Here is a 21,904-nt window from a genome sequence, read left to right as displayed (position 1 = left end):
ATGGTAGATTACAACACAGGAAAGGAGGAATCTTGTAGAGTCCTGCAACTCGAAGCTTTTACTGGATACCTGCGTGCAAGTCGCAGCTAGGCCAAGAGCTTGGTAATGACAACCAAAGACGAGTATTAACAATGAAGGCTAGCATGTGCCCGTAAATTCAGTACTATGTTCCCCTAAATCGTGTATCTGAATCGTGGGCTGTCATCGCCCATCTCTGCAATATCCTCATCGCTCATCCCTTCAACCAGATGCTCTTCCTCACCCTTCTCACGTCTCGAGTTGATGCGCCCAAGATGGAACCACATGACAGCGTAGCATATACAAGCAAAAGCCACCATAGCCATAGTGATACCATGACCCTTGACGAAGCGGGGGCGATCAGCCGTGGGATAGATCTAGCGATCCGTTAGCAGCGTTTCTACATGGAGCCAAGTAATTACGAATAGACTTACAAAAGCACTCATAATACCCGCACAGTTACCGATGCTTAACTGCAGCCCTGTCGCAGTGGTCCTCTTTCCATATCGTGGCAGGTTTGTAGGTAGCCAAGCTAATGGCAGACCAACACATACATACAAGCCCATTGCGACAAGGAAGCAGCCAGCGTAATGAACGCCTGAACTGGCATCGCTGATCAACATGGCGTATCCGACGATGCTCACCACGCCGAGCAATATGCTGTAAAATCCACGCTTCTGCTGTTTATCGGAGAAACGCGCAACAACCAGGTAGGTAATGGCACCCAGTGCATAGCACGGAATCGTAAGGACCTGCACCATCGCGCTGCTGGCGGTAGTGTTGATTGACCTGATGATCGTCGGCAGGAAGGTAGAGTAGCCGTAAAGCATGGTATCGCTTCCGAATTGCGCAAAGCAGAATACCCAGACTTTCCAGTCCTTGACGCACTTCCTTACATCCTCCCAGTGGAACTCCGCTGCTTTCTTGGTGTAACCTGTCTGACGCTTGAGGCGAGCGGCTGCGAAAGCCTTCTCTTCAGCGGTAAAGAAGTAGGCAGTTTCCGGGGTGTCTGGCAGGATGAACCAGGTCGCGATACCCAGGATGAAGGTAGGAATACCTTCGATGATCATGATCCAGCGCCATCCGCGCAGGCCAGCCGTACCATCCATATGTCCAATAGCGTACGCAAGTAGTCCGCCGCAGGCTCCAGCTAGGGCAGCAGAGACGAAGAGGTATCCGATGCGTAGAGCAAGTTCGCGCTTGGTGTAGAAGAATGTCAAGTAAATGGCCATTCCGGGGAACAACCCTCCTTCCACGGCGCCAAGAAGAAGACGACATGCAATTAAACCGCCGTAGCTCTGCACGATACCGGTCAAGGTCGCGATGATACCCCATGCGACAGTGATAAAGGCTATCCATCGCGAGGGCGTAAGTTTCTTCAGCACCAGATTCGATGGTACCTCGGACAGGATATACGTGACGAACAGAATGGAGACGGCTGTCTGGAATTGAGAATCTCCCATATTTAGATCTTCTTGTAGACCATATAGACGGGCGTTACCGATGTTGACTCTGCAATCGCGTAAGCAAATTTCTCGTACAAGCTGCTGCAGACTCCCAATCGCATCCAGTCTGGATAGACGACGCACTAATCAGAAAGATCCAAACTCACCTGTCCAGAAAACTGAGCAAGTACAGCAGCATAACCACCGGAATGACGAAAAGATCCAGCTTGCGCACGATTTTCGCTTCCAAAACGGGATCGATGCCCTCTAGCTGCCTGCCAATCTCATCGCTCTCTTTCGCAGCATCAGGCACAGCCGGGTCGTACTGTTTCTCGATGTCGCTCATGGTGTCGTCAGGCGTCCTCGCCTAATAGTGGCTCGGAGAATTAAGCAACGATGATGATCGATGACTCCACGTCAGGAAAAACGGTTATCGCGTCAAAAACGCAAGATGGCGGCAATTGCGTGAGGAAGGGATGGTGAAGAAAAAAGCAGCGAGCGTCGCGTTCTTAATGCATCCGGCCGAAATTCTGATCCGTCATCACGTAGAATCTCCACGACTTTGCCACGGAAGGGAAATGCTCATGCTTTAAATTCGTCGACGGCCTACGGCTTCGACATCGGACGAGTCTGCAAGGGGGCCCACTCTGAACATGTCGCCCGCGGGCAGATCCATGGCGGGGGGCTGGAGCCAATGGAGCACGGAGCTAACGGTTTGTGGTATGACGTTGACGGCTACCCTGCCGGTAACACAGATACGACTGCTGGGCAACTGATAACGAACCACACGCGTCGCTGTGGCCTATTGCCTGCCAATGTTCCAAGGTTGGGGGAGATATCAGACAAAGGATGGGGGTGCTCGCGTGCCTTTTTGAGGAAAGTGGTGGGGACAGGCATCCGGTGTGGTTTGACATGTTCGTCGCGTTAGTCCGCTGTCATGCATCGCTTAGGCAATGCGATTAGTCCTGTCTGACCAAACAATTGCTCCAACAGGACTTGGAGACGCGATTGCATCACATCACACTTTGTTGTGCAGATCAGCGCTGATCCTGAACGCGTTCCACAACACGAGCTAATCACTAATTGATACCATTTGAGTGGGGATTGCCATTCTCAAGCAGACAGACGCCCTCATACCAACTCAGACGATGTCAGCGACGGATAACTAAAGGGCGTCGTATCCCAATCGATAGGCAGTACGATGCCAGAGTATATGTCGATCTGCGCTGAGGGATCAACAGGCCACCCCAAGTCGTCGCGCGGAAAGTCGATCTCAGCCACTGCAGGTTCCATATCCACGCTCACGGTATGCTGGACGCAGGTACCGGCAAGATTTGACCGTGCGATCGCACGAACCTCCTTCGCCATTTTCATTCCAAGTGGCCATATAGTTCCCATTGTGTTCAGAAAGCCGATGCTGAGACGCACACGATCCCGCGCTATCGACAGCGCGTGCCCATCCAATAGATAGGTACATACAGACACTTGTGCTGCCGCGAGTTGCGCGGTTAGGCACATAATAAAAACATTGTGCTTTTCGAGAGCGCATGGTATTGCGAGGAGTTTGGTATGCATTTCGGTCGCCTTGAGCACACGTGCGGTATGTGTGTTTCGCCCAGTTTTTGGTGTCAGCGTAAAGGGAGAAGGAGGCAGAAAAGACTGCGTGGTCATCTCTTCAGGAAGGTGAGGTAGTGACGAGAAGGGCCTATGCAGTGTTGAGATGACTCTGTCTTTGTTAGCGTAACAGTAGCAGTGCATGAAGGAACGAATTACATTGCAGCACACATATGTGCCATGTACCTGTTGTACGTATCGTTAGCGATCATGTTTTCGTCCGGCTGACGGTGTGGCATACATCACCTCATCTACTTGACCATCTGGTCGAAGCGGGTCTTTCTTACAAGCCGGCAGCATCGCCGACCAAATCGCCAATTTCATGTCGCAGTTCTCGGTCATCGTTTCGCTAAATATAGCAGTGTCGATAAAAGACTTCATGGCTGGAACTGTTAGGCATCATACGAAGTAGATAACGGCTTTCATTGGGTACGTCCACCTGTGGTCTGTACTTACTGCCAGCGATGACCATTCCGATGTCGTAAAGATATACGATTGAGGAATAAACAATCTCAATTTCTGCGAACTCACGGGTCTGGTACTCCGCCCACGTCATCACAGGCGGGATGTTCTGCTCATGTCAGCTCTCACCTCTATCTGGGCAGCATCTCGACATACCCCTGACTCAAAGTATTCATCATCGCATGGCAAATCAACGTTGTTCGATGTGAGAAGTAGTGTGTAGAAGGGCGTGTTGGTGACAAGGGCGAAGTTTTGATCCACAATATAGAGTACGTAAAACGTTCGCCTCCAACACTCTTCCAGTACACCGCTACCTTCCCCATACGCTCGAGCAAAGTCTCTTTCGTTCATACGCAATTCCAATGCAATTGTGATAGCTTTATCCAGATGCTTACGAGCCTCGGCTCTGGAAATGCTGTGGAACTCAGCGAGAGCAAATAGCAGCAGCGCTTGAACATTGAATGGTGTATGCGCCAGGTCGGGCGACGTGACAGCTTCTAATGCTGTCATGTGGTAGGGTTTCGATGGAGTCCAAGGGGCGTAGATTGATCCGATCCATTCCAAGACGGATATTAGTGTGGTCATTCCATGGTTCCCGTGCAGGCGCCTGGCTTGCAGATAGTGGAGAGGCAGTACAACTGGCCATGAAGACCAGAAATATTCGAAGTACAAATCGATGAGTCGTTCATTGTCGACTTGGAAAATCATTCGACTTTGCTGGGTAACGTTCCGTTCACGAAAAGGTATGGAAGAACCTGATGAACCGCTCTCAAAGGATCCCAGGCTAGACTGGTCGGATGGGGATGGCGCTGGTAACTGAACTTTTCCGCTGGTCAAGTTTTTGGGTTCTTGTTGCAGTCGTAGACGTCGCTCCGCGAGTGCAGCTTTGCTGAGACCTCCTCTTCTAGATTTTTGATAGATGCATTCTTTCCCGTCGCGCCTGCATCGGTTGCAGGCGGGTTGTGTGGAGTCACACTTTACGTGTCTATTGCGGCACTGGATACAGGCCAGCACTACTCGTTCAATTCGTTTCGGATCCGACGATAGCTCCATGGTTGAAGGAAAACAAGAGGAAGAGCGTAGGTTGCGATGGGATCACGGCCGTAATTGGGGACACCGCCAAAGGAGATCTTGCGCGCCAACCATGGAAGGTCAAAGTCAAGATTATCCAAAAATAATCATACATTCCGGTGAGTGGAAGACGAGCACGACGCGTAGGGCTGATCTGACTGGTTACACAGCGTGTCAAGTTGGGCGCCTGCCGAGTCGGCAAGAGTCGGATGAGCATCAGCATTGGGGGCCGCTCCCTCTTCATTAAGATGTTACGTTGAAAACCACAAATTCTCAACACGGTTTAGGCATGAACAGAAAGCACTCGGGTGCGACACATTCAAGAGTTCAACTGACACACATAGTGTCACTATTAATCCCGTACATTCGCAAGCCTTTCTACCCTACTACAATAAACTAGAAATAATCGCACTATAAACCCACAATCAGCCTTCGTGATACGACAGGCCAACGTAGCAACATCCAAGTCTCTGGTCTCAATGCACAAAACATGTAATCATATGCGTTCCAGACCTGACGGCCAATAAACCGTACCAGCTGGGGTTGTCGCTTTTCGGTCGTATATCTATAATCGAAGGCGATGAAGCAGAATGAAGAAGCCGCGAGCTTAACGCAGCTTGCCGTGATCTTGAGCCTCTTTGACCTGTTCAAAGACCTGCAATACAATGTTAGTTATCGGGTTCCGTACATTAGAAGAATGGCGTTGCATACCTTGAGCATCTTCCTACGTGCACCAAGAGCATTGACTCCACGCTTCTCCAAGCCTTCGTCATCGAGCTCGATAAGCTCCTGCCACTTGAGATCCTTCAGGTTGTCTGTGTACTTGTGCAGACGGAGACTCCGAAGCCAGTTGGGAATGTCCGAAAGCAGACCAGGGTCGGTAGGATCCTCCGGGGGCTTGGAGCTGCCGCGACGGCCTCGGGGAGATCGACCGCGATCAATGTTGTCGCCGAGGAAGCCATGACCTTCATTACTGCCGCCGGCAAGACCAAACTGAGCAAGGTTGAGAGCGCCCATACCGTTGTTCATCATGCCGCCGCCGTAGTCAGCAGCCAAGAACCCGTTAGCTTGAGGCGATGTGAAGTTGCCCATGGCACCCATGCCCTGACCCTGCATTGCGAAGCCGGGGGAGCTGGGGCGAGATCGGCGGCCTTGCATAGCAGCCAATTGCTGGGCCTGAAGAGCAGCCGCTTGCTGTGGTGTCAATACTTGGCCAAGCTCGTTTGTCATCAGGATGTTTCCGTTGCCCATCTGAGGCATGCCGGGGGACATGGGTCCGTTGTCAGAAGATCGGGCGCGGCGGAATTTGCGTACATCGTCCAGCTGGATGCGGTTGTTGACTGTAGACAACGCGGCCAGTTTCATAGCAGTAGCGTTCGCGACCATATCGGCCTGGTTGTTCGACTGTTGGAAATTGGCGACCATGGGAGTGCTCAACTGGGAAGCCCAGCTTCCACCTGGGTTGTAAGAAGGCGAAAGGAGCGGCATGTTGGAGGAGTTGGCCTCGAGAGCGTTCAAAGTGGTGGTCTGGACATTGTTGCTATCGTTCTGGAGAGGAAGACGTGGAGATCGAAGACCGGCGGATGGAGGTGGCTGAGTGAATTGGCCCATCGGTGGCTGCTGGTGCTGCTGCTGGCCCGAAGACTTGGGACGGTTCGCGCCCTCGTTCCAGGGTGATGCTGGCGGAGCATTGTTCTCTCTCTTGCTGTCCTCAGGGGCGGAGATGGTGGGAGCCGCTAGAGAAGTACGATCTCCAACGGTGCTATTGCGGTTGGACGCCGGCGCAACACCGACAACATCGGTGAACTCAGCCTTCTGCTTGGCGATGGCAGCCGCGGCGTCCGGGAACATGCGGTTGATCTGGGATGTCTCCAAGCCCGAGTTGCGTTTTCCAGCACCCGGGGATGGCGGCGGACGGCCGAGGCCCATGGAATGACGGTTTTCGCCAGTGCCGAGCTTGCTCATGGCATCGCTCAGTTTCTGCGTCATGGGATCTAGCGCTCGTCAGCATGAAAAGTAGCCTGTGAGTGTTGTCAAGCTCACCTTTCTCTCCAAAGTTGGCAGGGGACAGAACGCCCGACATGGGCACGTTCTTGGACATCTGCTGCAAGACTTGGATGAAGAAGCGAATCTGCACCTGTGTCGTCTGCTGGAGGAGAGCGTAGAGGGCTGCAGTTCTCTCGGCCTCACTAAGGACGCGGAACCACTGCTCAATAGCGCTCAGCTCGTCTTTGAAGTCCTGGTCAAGAGTGGCTGTCGCCATCTCTTCGAGTGTGTTCTCATATTGATCGATGTCGGCGAGCCACTGCTGAGCAGCGCGCTCCATCTCATCCGGGTTGCCCGACTGCGTGTTGTTGCGCCCGAAGTAGATTTCAGACGCGGGACGAATGCCACGGTTGGCAAGCGGGGAGGGGAAGCCACCTAGATCAGCTGAGGCACGGAGGTGGTGGTTGGCGCCGAGGGAGGTTCGGGCTTGCGGGGGACGGAGCGAGCTGGAACCCTCGGGGGTGCTGTTCCTGTTGGCGGCGATGTGGCTGGCAGACATGGCGGCGGTGAAAGTGGTCGACGGCGGGTTGAAGTGTAGAGGGTGAAATTCTGGCAACTTGTCAGTACGGCCGGCCCAAGTGCTCGCAGACCGGATGCTGGCACACGTACAGTGTAGACTGGGCGGGAGCACGAAGGAAGGTATTGATGCTTGCACACGAGTCTTCTCCTGCAGTCCCAGCTGCCTCAAGTCAGTATAACGTCGGACGCTCGTAGGAGCGCGAACTTGCCTGTGCCTCAAAGGAGAGCTCGATGAGTTTCGCGGGAGGCTGACACTTGTGCAGGGATGCGGTCTGCTGCGATGCACAGGCAGGCCGGGCAATAAGAAGAGACAGCGTAATATATCAAGGTACAAAGAAGGGAAGCTCAGCGACAGGAGGTCGAGTGTGAAGACGGCCAGAGGAGTGTTCGCTGCCAGGAGTCCGTCGAAAAGCCCGCGGCGTTGGGTTAGCGCGCCCAATCACGGAACCCTGCGCAAGGCTGAAGCAACGGCTCGCCAGATCTAGCCTGGTCCTCAGCTGTTACAGATAGTCGCGGCATACGTGACTACAAGCCTTCTGTTTGGATGGCGTCCATGGCTATCTCCGATTGTGTCAAGGGCGGTCACGGCTGCAGCTGTCTGTGAATCCCTCGCCTCTCCCCATGGTACACCTCCACACGCCCACCCACCAGTTGACCGACTGTGGCACTGTGGCCGTTTCGAGTCGAGCAAACGCGTCGACAGCGTGCTAGCCACACGATAGCATAGACGGCCAGAAGCGCACCGTTTGTAACAGCTTCTGCGGTGCCGTGCTTCTTATTGGCGAGCCGCGCCGTCAAACGCTCCGAGAAACAAAAGGAATTCTTCCCGAGACGTGTTCATGCACTGCCCGCTGCTAACACTAGTCGTTCGGGTCCACGGATACAGAAGTTGTGCCTCTCCAGGTCGTGTTCTATCATTGCAGGAGCGTCTGAGACGACCCACTGTTGCCTGATCCGACATCTGATGCCCGCAGGTGCATGCGCTAACCTCAAATGGTTAGATACGTGCCATCAAACGTGCATTGAAAGCGCTCCAACGCTCCGCGAACAGGCCTGGGGTGAATGAAGGTACGATGCAGCCTGAAGTGGATGAGGGTGATTGATAAAGATAACTTAGTAGCGATTGTTCGTGTGAAGAGGAGGCGCGACTAACTATAGGCAACATGGTCGACATCGATCTGTTCAACCTGCAGTTCACACGGCTCTAGCAAATCCTCGCCAACAAAAGGTCCTTTGAAATATTGAGTGATACACAGAGTCCAGTTCCCCCATCCCCCTATAGGCTACAGGTATGTCGCTATCAATAATGATAAGCAGCTTTTGTTTCCGCGAATTACCAGTATCTGAAAAAGCTAAGAAGGCTACAGTGCCTGAACAACCTATAAACTGGACATCTTCAGGCAATGTCGACTTCGGGGCACCTGCCTGATTTTCTCTTGAATGGGGTGATTGATATGTCGGAAAGTAGTGATGAGGTGGATGAAGATAGTCTTTGAGTGTTGTAAGGTTAGAGTATTGGAGTGCTGGAATGCTGGGCTAGGCTGCGGCTGGATGCTCTCGCTCTTACCATTAGGAGCAAGTTCTAGTCACGCACAGGGAATTTCCTTCACATACCTTTGAGTCCCAAATGCCCAGACGCTCTGGTGTTGGATGCCATCCTCCTTGAGATACCGAGTGTAAGAGGCGGCGGCAGCGTGGCCGACAATAGTGCCGCACGCCAGTCACCATGGAGCAGAAGAGAGCCTCACTGTAGAAGAATTGTGTACGAAGATGAAAGTGTTTCTCGGTGGAAATGGGTATCTTGTTGTTTTACATCTGCCGTGCTCAAAGTTTCATGATGATGCCGCTGCTTGCTGTGATTGCTGTGCTGCCGACTGGATTTGGATAATCTGATTGGGAATTAGCAATCCGCGTAACGAGACACGTTCGAAAAACATACCTCGCCCTTGATCTTCTCACTCTTGTCCTGTATACCCTGTATCTGTTTCTCGATATCCTTGCTGCATTCAGTCAGACGAGACCCATCACGCCAACTGGCCCACTCACATCTGTTTGTCGATGAACTCGAGGCGACCGTTGACCGACATGACTGCCTCCGTCTTGTCCTGCTTCAGCAGTACTGGGCCAATCTGTTTATAGATGTTTGCATCGTCGTCGAGGATGTCAAACTCCTGGAATGACCACTTTCAGTATATGATCCGAGACCAATCGCAATATCCGCATACCTTTTTGACGGTACTGTTCTCCTGTTGTTGCGATTCGAGCTTCTGGCGAGCCTCTACTGCAGTTCCGAGCTCTGTTCCGAGATTAGCTAGGGATTGGCCATCTTTGGGCGCGGCTTACCAGCCTGGAGGCCTTGATAGCTGTCAGACAGCGCCTGCAGCTTCTTTTGCACGTCTGCCATGGCTTTGGTGATGCTGAGTGACGCGTTCTGCAAAGTTTGGTGCAGTCTCGTTCGGAAGTCGCGAGTGGGATGCTGAACTCCCTCAATCCGGTTAGAAGCAACGCGGGGCTAGGTGCCTTGGCCGTACCTGGAGCGACGGGCACCTCTCGTGTACGACCGCAAAGCCCATTCACGCGGAACAATCTCGAGCGCACCCTCGCCTAAACATCGTCGATCCAAGCTGCGAATCCTTCCCTTGCCTCACATACTCGCCCTGGCCCCGCGAACCCACAGGCAGCCTGCACGCGATTGCCCCACTCAGATCGCCCTCCGCCGCCCATATATCGATCAATCAACACACCAGCCGACGCGCGCTCCGAGAATCACGCTCGCTGAAGCCTCCACCGACCTCCGGCCTTCACAATGAGCAACGCCGACTTCCTCGGCCGGGCCATCGAGACGGTCAAAAAGGCAATTGAGACGGACACGGCGGGCGAATATGAGAAGGCGTATCAGCTGTACTACAGTGCTCGTCAGTGCCACAAGATATAGACCATGTAAATTTGGATGCTAACTTCATGCGCAGTCGAACTGTTCATGCTCGCTCTCAAATGTACGTTGGCCGGATTTTGTAGATTGGCAAACATGCTTACGCTCAATAGGGGAGAAGAACCAGAAGTCCAAGGATATGATCCGCGGCAAGGTAGCCGAGTACATGGAGCGCGCCGAGAAGCTCAAACAACATCTGAACCAAAATGACGCCTCGAATCGCAAGAAGCCAGCAGCCATGGGCTCAAACGGCAAAGCAGCAGGTGGAAGTGGAAAGGGCGGAGGGTACATATCAAGTCTGCGCCGGCCGAGAGTTCGCAACTGACCTCTAACAGTGACGAGGACGAAGGCGAACAAGACGCCGACTCGAAAAAGCTCCGCGGTGCGCTCGCTGGCGCCATTCTATCCGAGAAGCCCAACATTCGATGGGAAGACGTAGCAGGGCTGGAGATGGCAAAAGAAGCACTCAAGGAGGCCGTTATATTACCCATCAAGTTTCCTCACTTGTTTACCGGAAAGCGACAACCATGGAAGGGTATTCTTCTCTACGGGCCACCTGGTACCGGTAAGAGTTACCTGGCAAAGGCGGTCGCTACCGAGGCGAACAGCACATTCTTCAGTGTCTCCAGTTCCGATTTGGTCAGCAAGTGGATGGGTGAATCAGAACGGTAGGTGAAACAGTCCCCTTCGGCGCGACGCGGTAACTGACATGATGTTAGACTCGTAAAACAGCTCTTCGGCATGGCTCGCGAAAACAAACCCTCGATTATCTTCATCGACGAGATCGACGCGCTCTGCGGACCTCGAGGTGAGGGCGAGTCGGAAGCATCACGACGTATCAAGACAGAACTGCTAGTGCAGATGGACGGTGTCGGTAAAGATTCGAAGGGCGTACTCATTCTTGGTGCGACGAACATCCCATGGCAACTCGACTCTGCCATCCGACGACGATTCCAGCGGAGAGTCCACATTAGTCTGCCAGATCAGCCCTCCAGGATGAGGATGTTCGAGCTTGCGGTTGGCAACACACCTTGCGAGCTGAGCCAGGCCGACTACAAGAAGCTAGCCGAGCTTAGTGAGGGATACTCTGGGTCTGATATTTCGATTGCGGTACAAGACGCGCTCATGCAGCCCGTGCGACTTATTCAGACAGCAACACACTACAAGCCCGTGGAGGTAGACGGCCAAACAAAGTGGACGCCGTGCTCACCTGGTGATCCACAAGCAGAGGAGAAGTCATGGACAGACCTAGACGGCGATCAGCTGCTCGAGCCACCTCTAAAGGTCAAGGACTTCGTCAAGGCGATCAAGGCTTCAAGACCGACTGTGAGTAGAGAGGATTTGGACCGCAGCGCCGAGTGGACAAAGGAGTTTGGTAGTGAGGGCGCATAGACGAACCGTTTGTTGTCGTTTGAGGCGGTGCTGTATATCTTCGAGGCGCTTTTGGTGTTTATATCCCCTTCTAGCATAGCGAATCCAGGCCGTACATGGACCGGCCGGCGTTGATGCTTCGAATACATAAGCAATTTGAGGCTTTTTCGTTCCATGATGCTACAAAGGCGATACTGCATATACATTCATATCTCGCTTTGAGATTCTCAGGATTGAGGTAAAGATGTCATTGCGACTCGTGGCGCTTGCAGAGTGAAGGTTCTTGAATAATGGTGGCTCATTTCTCTACACTAAACTGGTCCAGCGTAGTCCATTCCATGGCACGATCGAAGTGGGTGAGGGGACGAAGGGGAAACTTGGGGGGAATATGTGTAAAACCGGACCGGACCTGACCTAACCGCCTAACCTAACCTGTCCTAACCAAAACAAGCACTCCGGCGTGATAAAGATGCTTCTCTATACTTCGCCAGCCTTGTTACCAATGACGAGGCCCAGAGACCCTCACGTCATGCTCTTTCATCGTGTCTTCGTGCTGATGTCATGTCACAATTCCGAATCGAACGCCGCTCATGCATCGTGTCCCATGTGGATTTCCTTCCACAAGTCCATAAAGTTGACCATTTACGAACGGCCTAGTCAGCCTCTAGCTGAAGTAGGCTTGCGCAGTACGCTGCTGCTCTGGTGTCAAAGTCGCGGCAGCCTGGCCAAGATCGGTGCTGGTCGCCTGGATCAGAGCCTTCACGGATGCGACAACGCGGTTCGCGGTCTGTCCTTGCAAAGTTTCGGCCTCCAGGGCTTGCACAACGTAGTTGAAGACCTTTGCGGGTTGAGAGAACACAGCTTGGTTTTGTCTGAAAGATGTTAGTGTGGATCTCATGCATTCGCGATGTGGCGCTAAATTAACTTACTGTTCAATCAGCTGAGCTAGGAAGGCATAGGCGTATGGTGTAGCCTCCTCGTCGTTGGTGATGGGAAGCGTATCCATCCAGGCAGCGGCGACACTGTCCCAGTTTGCGACCTTGCTCGCATTGTAGTGTAGGATCTTGGCAATTGCAGCCGAAGCATTCTCTGTCGCGAAAATGTCGTCGTCCGCGCGAGCGTTTGGTCTCTGTGTAACCTGGAAGAGCGTCTCCAGGGACGCCGCAACAAATTCGGACCAGTTCTCTCCACCCTTGTGAGCTGCAACACCAATTCCGTATACTGCTGCCTGGCGATTGGCAGGGACGTCATCTTGCATACCATCGATGAGAGGTTGGATAATCTGGTCCTTGTATTGCCACGACTCTGGACCACAGAACTCGAGCACATCGTCGTAGATGCAAATCGCCCACTGGCGTTGAGTGGGGTCTGGGTTAGCAGCGGACAAGCTATAGAATTGGGTTAGTTCAGCCCAGTAAGGCAAGAACGCTGTGCCCATGGTCTTGAAAATGCTGTGGAACGCCTTGTTCATGTCTGAGAGGAGCGTCTGGTCGTCTTCTATGGCAAACAACAGATCTTCCGAAGCTTCCTCGCCATCATCATTCTCGGCCTGCTCCTCTAGACGTTCCTTTACGCGTACGTGGTAGTCTTGAAGCACGCTTCTAGCGGACTCAATGAAGGTCGTCATGTGTGCGTTGGTGAGGCAGTTGCGGCCAATGCACTCTAGACACTCGTAGAAGCATTGGTACATCTCGGCGAGGGTATCAATGGCGGGCTCAGTGCTGAGCACTTCGAGGACACGCTCGACGGTGCGGCCCCACAGCTCGCTCAGTTGTGTAGATTCCGGACCGTGGGCCTTCTTGTACGCATTGAGCAGCGCTGGAACACACTTGGCTGATGCCACTCGCACGGGGTCGTGGAAGAAGAAAGCTAGGCCTGGGAGCGCAATCTTCTCCATGATGTCGTTGACGTAGGGCTCGAAAGCGTCCTCTAGAACTTGCGCGTAGATGACAATGAGCTCAATAGCCATGTGTTTGTCGTCAAGGATGCTGGTCTTGATTCCAATAACCTTGCCCTTGAGCGGGACCAACTCCCAGCCTTCTTCATCTTGGATCTGGGCAACTTGTTCCTCGTCGTCAAGAAGTTGGATATCAGCCTTGGCTCCAGCAAGCTCGGTCAGTGGTGGGATGACACCAGCAAGGAAAGGAACAAACTCCCGTCCTAGAACACGGCACATGCGGCCCCAGCAGTGGAGGAGATAGGATGCTTGCGGGTCATCGGCCTCGGAAACGCTGTTCTGGATCCGTCCGAGCAGCTGTACAAGGTTGAGTGCGTCTTGGCCCATCCGGTCCTTGCCGACAGCGAGAGCGATAAGCGTCGCGCACTCCATGGCCTTGGCACGGAGAAGTCGGTATTCTTTGGATTGCTCCTCTTGTAGGACATTGAAGAGAAGAGGCATAAGCGTGTCGTAATACTTGGAGAAGGCAGCCTCTGCGGAGTCCGCAACGGTGGCAATAGTAGACAGGGCCTGTTCCTGTACGAAACGCTTGGGGCTCTGCAGAAGCATGAGCAAGTGGTTAAGCAGCTGGTCCAGGTATGGCTCCAGGATGTTCTTCTCAGCCTCCTCGCAGAAGTTGACTAGAGCAGCAGCAGCGTGCGCCTGCACGCGAGGCTCCGAAGACTCCAAGACGGGGATGATGTTGGGGAGAACGACCTGGTGGTACGTCTCTTGCATGGTACCGGCAAAGTCAGTCGACATCTGTCCGACAGCATTGCAAGCGGCCCATCGCACTCGTGGATGGGGGTCTCGGAGCGCAGGCAAGACGAGGTCCAGGACTTTGTCAAGCTCGCCAACCATCAGCTCGCGACAACCCTCGGAGATGGCTGATATCGCCATGAGAGCAGCGTGCCTGTCGCGCCACGCCGAAGAAGTCATCATGCGCGGAAGCCAGTTGAACGTTGGGGGCAGAATGGCTTGTCCACCGAGCTTGTTTGCCAGGCGATCCATACACTGCTCACCAGCCACATGGTTCGAGTCGCTTTCTTCATCCAAGTCTTCTGACACGTTCCACTCCTCGGCATCGTCATCGTCAGCTCCAACGTCGGTCATCAAAGACAGACATTGAGTAACCATATCATTGGTGAAGTTGGCATCCTTCTTGCACATCAGAGGTGCGTTATCCGCGAAGGTCGCCATGAGTTCCAACGCGTTCTGCCGAGCCGTCTCTCCTAGATCCTTGTCCTGGATAACGGAAATGCTGAACTGAACGAGGTCGTTGAACGGAGGCTTGAACATCTTGGGCGCAACTTCGGCAAGGTCGATGAGCGAGATGAGGGCCTTTGTGAGGAGCTCTGCATCGCCAGACTCCTTGATCGGGGGTAGAATACTGAGGATCTCGCCGACGAGAGAATAGTATTTGGACTGGGCCTTCTTGGTGATTGAGCGGAAGAAGGACGCGAAGGCTTCGACGGATGCGATTTTGACCTGTGAGATGTAAGTCGAGGGCTTCCAGGTGCATGCGAAAGACGAACCGATGTCTCGCTGTCGGCAAAACCGCCCTTGAAGGCAGTCAAGACTACGTCCTCATGCTGCTTCTCGATGATCTGCGGGGTTGTCGAGAATATCCTGAAGGCGTTCTCGCGCTGCGCGGGGTCTGCGGACTGGCTTGCCTGGAACAACGCGCCCAGAAGCTCCGGCCATGCAACGCCTAGATGAATTTAGACATGTTTCTGTAGCGTGTCCCGTTTCCTCGTACCTTCATCTGTGTGCTGGCGTGCGAGTTCGGCAACAGCATCTCCAACCTTGGTGCGCACTGAATTGTCGGTCTCGTTGGCGAGGCAATGGAGCAGCTTCGCGCGTATGGCCTCGCGCTCGGGGGCGTTGAGGGTCAAGAAGAGGTCGGCGGTCTGGCCTGAGGGCGCCTTTCGCGGTTTCGACGACTGTCGCCTGAAGATGACGGCGGCGAACGTCCGTGTCTAACACAGCCTGTAAGCTAGAACCCAGGGTTTCTACCGAGCGGGACCCTTACTGAGGTATCCTGCGCCAGCTCGATCTGCTCCGAGAGGCCCATCAAGAGCACCTCGGGCCTCTGAGCAACCCACTCGTCATTCAACTGCTGCTCGGCAGCAGTGCGCTGAATGTTATCCGGCGACTGGAGGCCCTGCAGTAGGGTCGCCAGCGCCGTGTGAACCTCGGCGGGGAGGACAGACATATCGTATACGTAGATTGGTAGTGGAGGGCAGCGGCCCAGGAAGCGTGGTGTTGTTCACAGGCAACAAGGGAATACGGTCGCTTGGTCCCTGGTGGTGCTGCTTGCGGAGCGCGTGTGACGTGTTGGAGCGCCTCTGCTGCAGTGGAACTATGCAGGACGAGGCAGCGTATATCTCGGTGCAGACACGATCTTTCGGCGGCAGAGACTGGTGCTTTGTGTGGTTTCGCCTCAAGTCATTGATCGATGTTTTGGTGGGGGAGAGTGTTGGCCCAAAAAAGTGTGTCACTCCACTCATTGGCCAGCTAGCGTATCCTTGAAGGCTACGGAGCCCTGGGGTACACCGACTCACGAAGCATTCACTGCATGGACCCTGTTGAAACCACCCAGCTGGCTCATATATGTTAAAACACAATCGGCACTGCAAATTTGGTGTAGTACCGTGTGTACTGTTAGTGAAAGGAAAGATGAATCAGTCAGCGGCTGGGTACATGGCCAGCCATCCTGTTCATGGGAGATACCACGCGCGTGACCTGTCACGATAGGAGTAGGAAAACCTTGATCTAGCTTCAAGTACGGAACCCCGAAACCTACAGCAATGCTAGATCCTTGAATCTGGTTACCTTGTTGTAGTAGGCTGTATAGGCGCTGTCTAGGTACAGCCGTCTTCAGAGTAAGCTCCTCCGAGGTTAGATACAAAGGCCATGCAGTAGGACAGACCAGATGGAGCCCGCGCCCGAGCTAAAATTCTGGTCTTTTGCAGGCAGTCGCCCGTAGGCCGAGCAGGCGCATGTGCAATGGCAGCAGGCCAGGGGAAGAGCGGTCTAGCTAGCCTCGTCGCTTGCGCCTTCTGCGTCTACCCTGGCAACCACGACTTTGCTTCTATTGACCCCTCACCAACAACCCGACTTCCACGTCTCGGTCAAAAGCAACATGTCGCATACGGGGACTATGCGCGGTACGCCCAAGCCCAAGAACCAGCACCCGCCCCAGCAATTCCCCCACAGCCCCTCGGGGATCCCGCGACCAGCAGCTCTCGAGACGCATGCTTCTCATGTTGCCCAGAGCGATGCGGGCGGCTCTTCGCTCAGCGCCAGTCGTGCGAAAATGTCGAAGCGCGACGACGTAAGCTGCCCTGCTTGCCATGGACTGCCACATACTCATGATGCCTAGGCCATCCGCCGCAAGATCGAAACCGACCTGAACAAAAAGAAGAACCCCAGCGGCCGCGTGCGACCCTCCAAGAAAGCCCCGCCTGGCACTGTCCTCGCCTTGAAGCCCTCCCCCGCACTCCAGATCAAGCCCTCCACCTCAGTCGCCGAGGCTGCGCAGTTGATGGCAGCTAAGCGCGAGGATTGTGTCCTAGTTACCGACGACGATGACCGTATTGCGGGTATCTTCACGGCCAAGGATCTGGCCTTCCGCGTCGTTGGCGCCGGTATCAAGGCTCGCGATGTCACCATCGAAGAGATCATGACCAAGAACCCCCTCTGCGCAAAGACCGACACAAGCGCGACCGATGCTCTGGATCTCATGGTCAGGAAGGGCTTCCGCCACCTTCCCGTCATGGTATGTTGGGCTATAAATGTGTCGCGGGTGAACTGACGTGGGATAGGACGAAAACCACGACATTTCCGGTATCTTGGACATCACCAAATGTTTCTACGACGCTATGGAGAAGTTGGAGCGCGCCTACGCTTCCTCGCGCAAGCTGTACGATGCTCTGGAGGGTGTGCAGGCCGAGATGGGCTCCAGTCAGCCGCAACAGATCATTCAGTACGTCGAGGCTATTCGTCAGAAGATGTCTGGTCCTACTCTCGAGTCTGTCTTGACTGGCCTGCCCCCAACAACCGTATCCGTGCGCACTTCCGTCAAGGAAGCTGCGTCACTCATGAAGGAGAACCACACAACCGCTGTTCTGGTGCAGGACAATGGCTCCATCACCGGTATCTTCACCAGCAAGGACGTCGTCTTGCGTGTGATTGCCGCGGGGCTCGACCCGATGACTTGCAGTGTCGTACGAGTGATGACTCCGCATCCCGACTTTGCGCCTATGGACATGAGTATCCAGTCCGCTCTGCGCAAGATGCATGGTAAGTGGTCCAAATCGAAGGCTCTTCGAAAAATTGCTGACTATTGCAGATGGTCACTACCTCAACTTGCCTGTCATGAGCGACGCAGGGGAGATTGTTGGAATGGTCGATGTTCTCAAGCTGACTTATGCCACTCTTGATCAGGTACGCCCACTTCTGCTTCTCAAAGTATCATTGCTAACTCCTTGAAGATCAACAATATCAGCACGACCGACAGCGAAGGTCCCGCGTGGAACAAGTTCTGGCTGTCTCTGGACAATGAGACCGAGTCGATGATGTCGGGCGAGGGTGGGAGTCGCGTCCACGACCATCGCTCCTACGTCTCCCACCACGATCGCCCTGGCCTAATGGATCGTGGCGATAGCGTACTACCCAACGAGTCTGCCTCTCATCACGGGGACTCACCAGACGCATCTGCTGTCGCCAGCATTCCTCCCTCTCATATGGAGGATATGCCATTCCCTTTCAAGTTCAAAGCTCCAAGTGGTCGCGTTCACCGTCTGCAGGTCGTTGTATCTGCTGGTATTGAAGAGCTCATCCACAATGTAGCGAACAAGCTTGGTGCAGAGGTCGAGGCCATAGGAGGCGTACCGAGCTTTGATGACGGCAAGGTTTCCCGAGGTGGCTTCGCTTTGAGCTATCTCGACAACGAGGGAGACACAATCTCCATCACCACCAACGACGATCTCGTTGAGGCTGTCAGTCTATCCCGCATGGCACATCGCGAGAAGGTAGATCTCTTCGTGCACCATCCTGAAAAGGCACCAATGTCTGCCGAGGTCAACCCACAACCTGCGCTGCCCAAGCCTGTCACACCGCCTGAGTCGTCTCTTCGCGAACGTAGACAGTACTTTGACGAAGAGGAAGAGAAGCCAAGATCACGAGGCCGTAATCAGCCAGTACCTATATCGCAACAGCCAGAGATCATTGCTGGTGTACCAAACGACCTTCTCCTTCCTGGAGCTATCGGTGTACTAGCTGTTGTCATCGTCGGTGTCTTTGTGCTTGGCCGCGCCAGTCGGTAAGATTTGGGTGGACGTTGGGTAATTTGTGTTGGAGTATGAGCGAGAATGCATTGTTTCCTTTGTTATAACCTGATATCCCATAGATCCCTGGGTGTTTCCTAGCAGTTTGGCAGTCAAGATTGAATACATTTTACTTCCACCTCCTACAAGGAAAATTCACGGGTCTGCAGCCTACATTAAGATGGATATATGCAAAGTAGGCAACCTGACGAGAACGTAGGCTCTAGGGTGTGCCAAGTTCAAATATAAGTAGTCAAACGTCCCGCAGAAATACGCTGTCGTTATGCTTTCTTTCGGGAACACTATTCAAGTCGTCGAAGAGAGAAAGAACAGTCACATCATTCTCATGATGTCCTCGAAGCTTTTATGACGGCGGGGAAAGAACTTCGGGTAATCAGTATAGTTGGTAGCGTAACATACTGGTCCTTGCATGACTGCCAAAGCGCCTTTTCATGAGTGAAATCGTATTCCTACTTTCCGAGGACAACAATAGAGACAATAGTGAAATTTAGAATCCCTTCAGATTCTGTTTTCACTTTTACAGTGAAGCTGCGCAAAGGGTGCTTGGGTCGTTGCGGCTAGCGCGGTACGCCAAGAGATAAGATTAGATCCGCTTAAGCGAATTTCGTCGACACAGTGCGCGACGTCAGGAAGGAACGACTCTCACGACAACACCCCCACCGCTGACTTCTAGATACATCTTCAGTACGCTCCCCGTGTTCCCTCAACCCACAACTCCGCTCACACAACTCGATAGAATCAGCAGCCATGGTTAAGAAGCGAGCGTCCAACGGCCGAAACAAGAAGGGTCGCGGCCACGTCAAGCCCATCCGTTGCTCCAACTGCTCGCGATGCACACCCAAGGACAAGGCAATCAAGAGATTCACCATCCGCAACATGGTTGAGTCCGCTGCCATCCGTACGTCTCCCGGACACGCTCGCACCGCGTCACACTACACAACAGAAGGGGCGGCATTGGGGAATTGAAGACTAACGCCACGCAGGTGATATCTCCGATGCCTCCGTATTCCCCGAGTACACCGTCCCCAAGATGTACCTCAAGCTCCAGTACTGCGTCTCCTGCGCTATCCACGGCAAGATCGTCCGGTACGTTGAGCCCGCACGAGGATTCGGTTGAGCCCATGTCTAACACACTCGCAGTGTCCGCTCGCGCGAAGGCCGCCGCAACAGGGCTCCTCCCCCAAGGGTCAGGTACAACAAGGACGGAAAGAAGATCAACCCCAACCAGGCCGCTGCTAAGACTACCACTGCTTAAGTGGAGTGTGGTTCGAAAACGGAATGATCATGGCGCTTGGTGTGGGGTCTTAGGGTTCTTTCGGAATGTCATACTGGAAAATGCATGATTCCAGAAGGAAGGGCAGACTAAATGACGAATCATGGTTAATGCTCGCTCGGATTGCCTGCCTAAGCAGCACCGAGAGCTAGCTATGAACTTGTAAACGAATATCCAAGTCGACTTGCACCAACCCTACGTTTGCTGCGGTGATGTTACGTTGGGAACTGACTACGCATAAGGTCCTGATGATCGAGCTCACTCTGCGTTCACAGTGGGTATGCAACCTAGATGGCATTCCAAACATGATGAGGAACTGCAATATCCCATGCTCCATTTCGCCAATTCTAGCCAATTCGTTGTCCCAAACATCGTAGAATGCCGTCATTTTAGTCGTTCCGCTTCTTGCCCTCGCCCAAATCACCCCCATCTTCGAGACTCTTTCCATTCGACGGCTCGGGTTCGGTTGTTTCCCAGTCTTCCGCGTTCTCGTCCCATCTTTCAAGCTCCTCGTCCACTGTAGTCCTGACAACACCAGGTTCCTGACCTTCGGGGTTCTCGCCCAACTCAATATCCCGCTCCTCGTCACCCGCGACGGCTGTATATCCGCGCGCAGCCCGTTTGCGCTCGAGCATGCGCTTGTGGTACCAATTGCATAGGCCGAGAGCGAGGAGCGAACCGAGAACGTTGGCTACGATGTCGTAGTAATCGAAGTCGCGATGTATCTTGATATGTGTCAGCTTCTTGTACAATTGTTCCTCCCATGTATTGACTCACAGGCAACAGCCCCTGTACGACCTCACTTGCGACTCCCAGACCAATCGTGCACACGGTAAAGGTGAGCTGCAAGACCTTCCTCCTACTCGTTTCTAGTATCCAGTAAAAGCATAGTGTGAGTAGGAAGAAGGCGATGAAGTGTAGTGCTTTATCCGATTGCTTGTATGAGGGGATCTTGTAATCGGGTGGGGAGAAGCCGGCGCCGGCGCTGATGAAGATGAGGGCTACGAAGGCACCTGTATAGACATTAGCTTGGTATGATACGGAAGCAGAGCGCAAGTTCGAGGAACACGTCCATTCCCAGGTTGATTGCTTGAGCGCTGTGCCTCGAGCTCTCTGACGTATGAAACAGCAAGTGCGACCTACCAGCAAATGGCTTCCGGATGCGCATGGTGACTTTGTACAGCAGCGGCTATAAGCACTCGAGGAGCATTTCCAGCCCTAAAGATCGGAGAGTTGCAGTCAGCGGGCGGCAAGAGCTACCAAGCGTCGTTATGCGGCCACAAGCTGGCATTCTGGCGGAACTGGCTTGCAGAAAGCGACTAACGGCTTTTGGCATTCCCGCTGTCGATCACGTGTGGAACCTGTGAAAATCGACAACCTAGGAAGCTGCGGGTAGGGGCGGGTAAAGTAGTTTGATTGACCCCAGGTCTGTGATCTGTGTACCTGGCGCTATTTCTGCTTTTGAGGTTAGGTTTGGGATGGAGAGTCTCGGCTGCCAGGGCAGATGCGTGAGAAGCCTTCCTCGATGGTGCTGCATTACTGGTACGGTAGGTGTATATCTGGAAACCTAATCGCTCTGAATGATAACTCGATGATACACGGTGTGCGACTATCATGTAGCATAGGTAGGGCTGTAGGTTTTCTGAGCTGCATATATGATGTACCCCAGAGGTACTCGGGTGTCGTACCGACGGCAAGCATACCTATGTAGCATCATGTCTAGCGAATACCTTCGGGCCACTCTTTAAGGACTTGCAAGGACAAGAACAACAAAAGTCATCGAAGTAGTTCCCTGTGCTGGCCCACAAGGCGTGCGATACTTCAAAGTTGGCAAGTAAACATAACCTAGGTACCCCCTAGGGACAC

The 21,904-nt window shown here is 53.6% G+C and overlaps 8 protein-coding genes across 8 annotated transcripts; 3 read left to right on the top strand and 5 right to left on the bottom strand.

Moving 5' to 3' along the window:
- Positions 1-173: 173 nt before the first annotated feature.
- Positions 174-1,809, bottom strand: J4E85_006156 (uncharacterized protein; the record flags this gene model as incomplete). Its single annotated transcript, XM_051470396.1, has 4 exons — positions 174-395; positions 453-491; positions 573-1,530; positions 1,631-1,809. The coding sequence occupies 4 exons, from the start codon at positions 1,807-1,809 to the stop codon at positions 174-176; spliced, it is 1,398 nt and encodes a 465-aa protein (XP_051325884.1).
- Positions 1,810-5,217: 3,408 nt separating this feature from the next.
- Positions 5,218-7,155, bottom strand: VTS1 (Flap-structured DNA-binding and RNA-binding protein; the record flags this gene model as incomplete). Its single annotated transcript, XM_051470395.1, has 3 exons — positions 5,218-5,265; positions 5,322-6,604; positions 6,654-7,155. The coding sequence occupies 3 exons, from the start codon at positions 7,153-7,155 to the stop codon at positions 5,218-5,220; spliced, it is 1,833 nt and encodes a 610-aa protein (XP_051325883.1).
- A 1,852-nt stretch (positions 7,156-9,007) lies between these two features.
- Positions 9,008-9,579, bottom strand: J4E85_006154 (uncharacterized protein; the record flags this gene model as incomplete). Its single annotated transcript, XM_051470394.1, has 5 exons — positions 9,008-9,064; positions 9,115-9,175; positions 9,222-9,346; positions 9,401-9,471; positions 9,519-9,579. 5 exons carry the CDS (start codon positions 9,577-9,579, stop codon positions 9,008-9,010), a joined length of 375 nt encoding a protein of 124 aa, XP_051325882.1.
- Positions 9,580-9,981: 402 nt separating this feature from the next.
- Positions 9,982-11,499, top strand: VPS4 (Vacuolar protein sorting-associated protein 4; the record flags this gene model as incomplete). Its single annotated transcript, XM_051470393.1, has 5 exons — positions 9,982-10,090; positions 10,145-10,171; positions 10,221-10,392; positions 10,443-10,775; positions 10,827-11,499. 5 exons carry the CDS (start codon positions 9,982-9,984, stop codon positions 11,497-11,499), a joined length of 1,314 nt encoding a protein of 437 aa, XP_051325881.1.
- Positions 11,500-12,142: 643 nt separating this feature from the next.
- On the bottom strand, positions 12,143-15,629 carry J4E85_006152 (uncharacterized protein; the record flags this gene model as incomplete). Its single annotated transcript, XM_051470392.1, has 5 exons — positions 12,143-12,350; positions 12,408-14,902; positions 14,950-15,125; positions 15,174-15,393; positions 15,447-15,629. 5 exons carry the CDS (start codon positions 15,627-15,629, stop codon positions 12,143-12,145), a joined length of 3,282 nt encoding a protein of 1,093 aa, XP_051325880.1.
- Positions 15,630-16,559: 930 nt separating this feature from the next.
- Positions 16,560-18,744, top strand: J4E85_006151 (uncharacterized protein; the record flags this gene model as incomplete). The annotated part of the gene is made up of 5 exons (XM_051470391.1): positions 16,560-16,751; positions 16,800-17,195; positions 17,242-17,719; positions 17,769-17,863; positions 17,911-18,744. 5 exons carry the CDS (start codon positions 16,560-16,562, stop codon positions 18,742-18,744), a joined length of 1,995 nt encoding a protein of 664 aa, XP_051325879.1.
- A 768-nt stretch (positions 18,745-19,512) lies between these two features.
- RPS26 (40S ribosomal protein S26) lies at positions 19,513-20,020 on the top strand (the record flags this gene model as incomplete). Its single annotated transcript, XM_051470390.1, has 3 exons — positions 19,513-19,663; positions 19,749-19,851; positions 19,906-20,020. 3 exons carry the CDS (start codon positions 19,513-19,515, stop codon positions 20,018-20,020), a joined length of 369 nt encoding a protein of 122 aa, XP_051325878.1.
- A 407-nt stretch (positions 20,021-20,427) lies between these two features.
- Positions 20,428-21,206, bottom strand: J4E85_006149 (uncharacterized protein; the record flags this gene model as incomplete). Its single annotated transcript, XM_051470389.1, has 3 exons — positions 20,428-20,763; positions 20,816-21,051; positions 21,182-21,206. 3 exons carry the CDS (start codon positions 21,204-21,206, stop codon positions 20,428-20,430), a joined length of 597 nt encoding a protein of 198 aa, XP_051325877.1.
- Positions 21,207-21,904: the final 698 nt, after the last annotated feature.

The sequence above is a fragment of the Alternaria conjuncta genome, assembly GCF_024043145.1.
Source record: "Alternaria conjuncta strain BMP 0040 chromosome Unknown scaffold_8, whole genome shotgun sequence".
In the NCBI taxonomy this organism is placed as follows: Eukaryota; Fungi; Ascomycota; class Dothideomycetes; order Pleosporales; family Pleosporaceae; genus Alternaria; species Alternaria conjuncta.
Note: the sequence above shows the minus strand (reverse complement) of the source record. Positions and strands in the feature narration are given on the sequence as shown.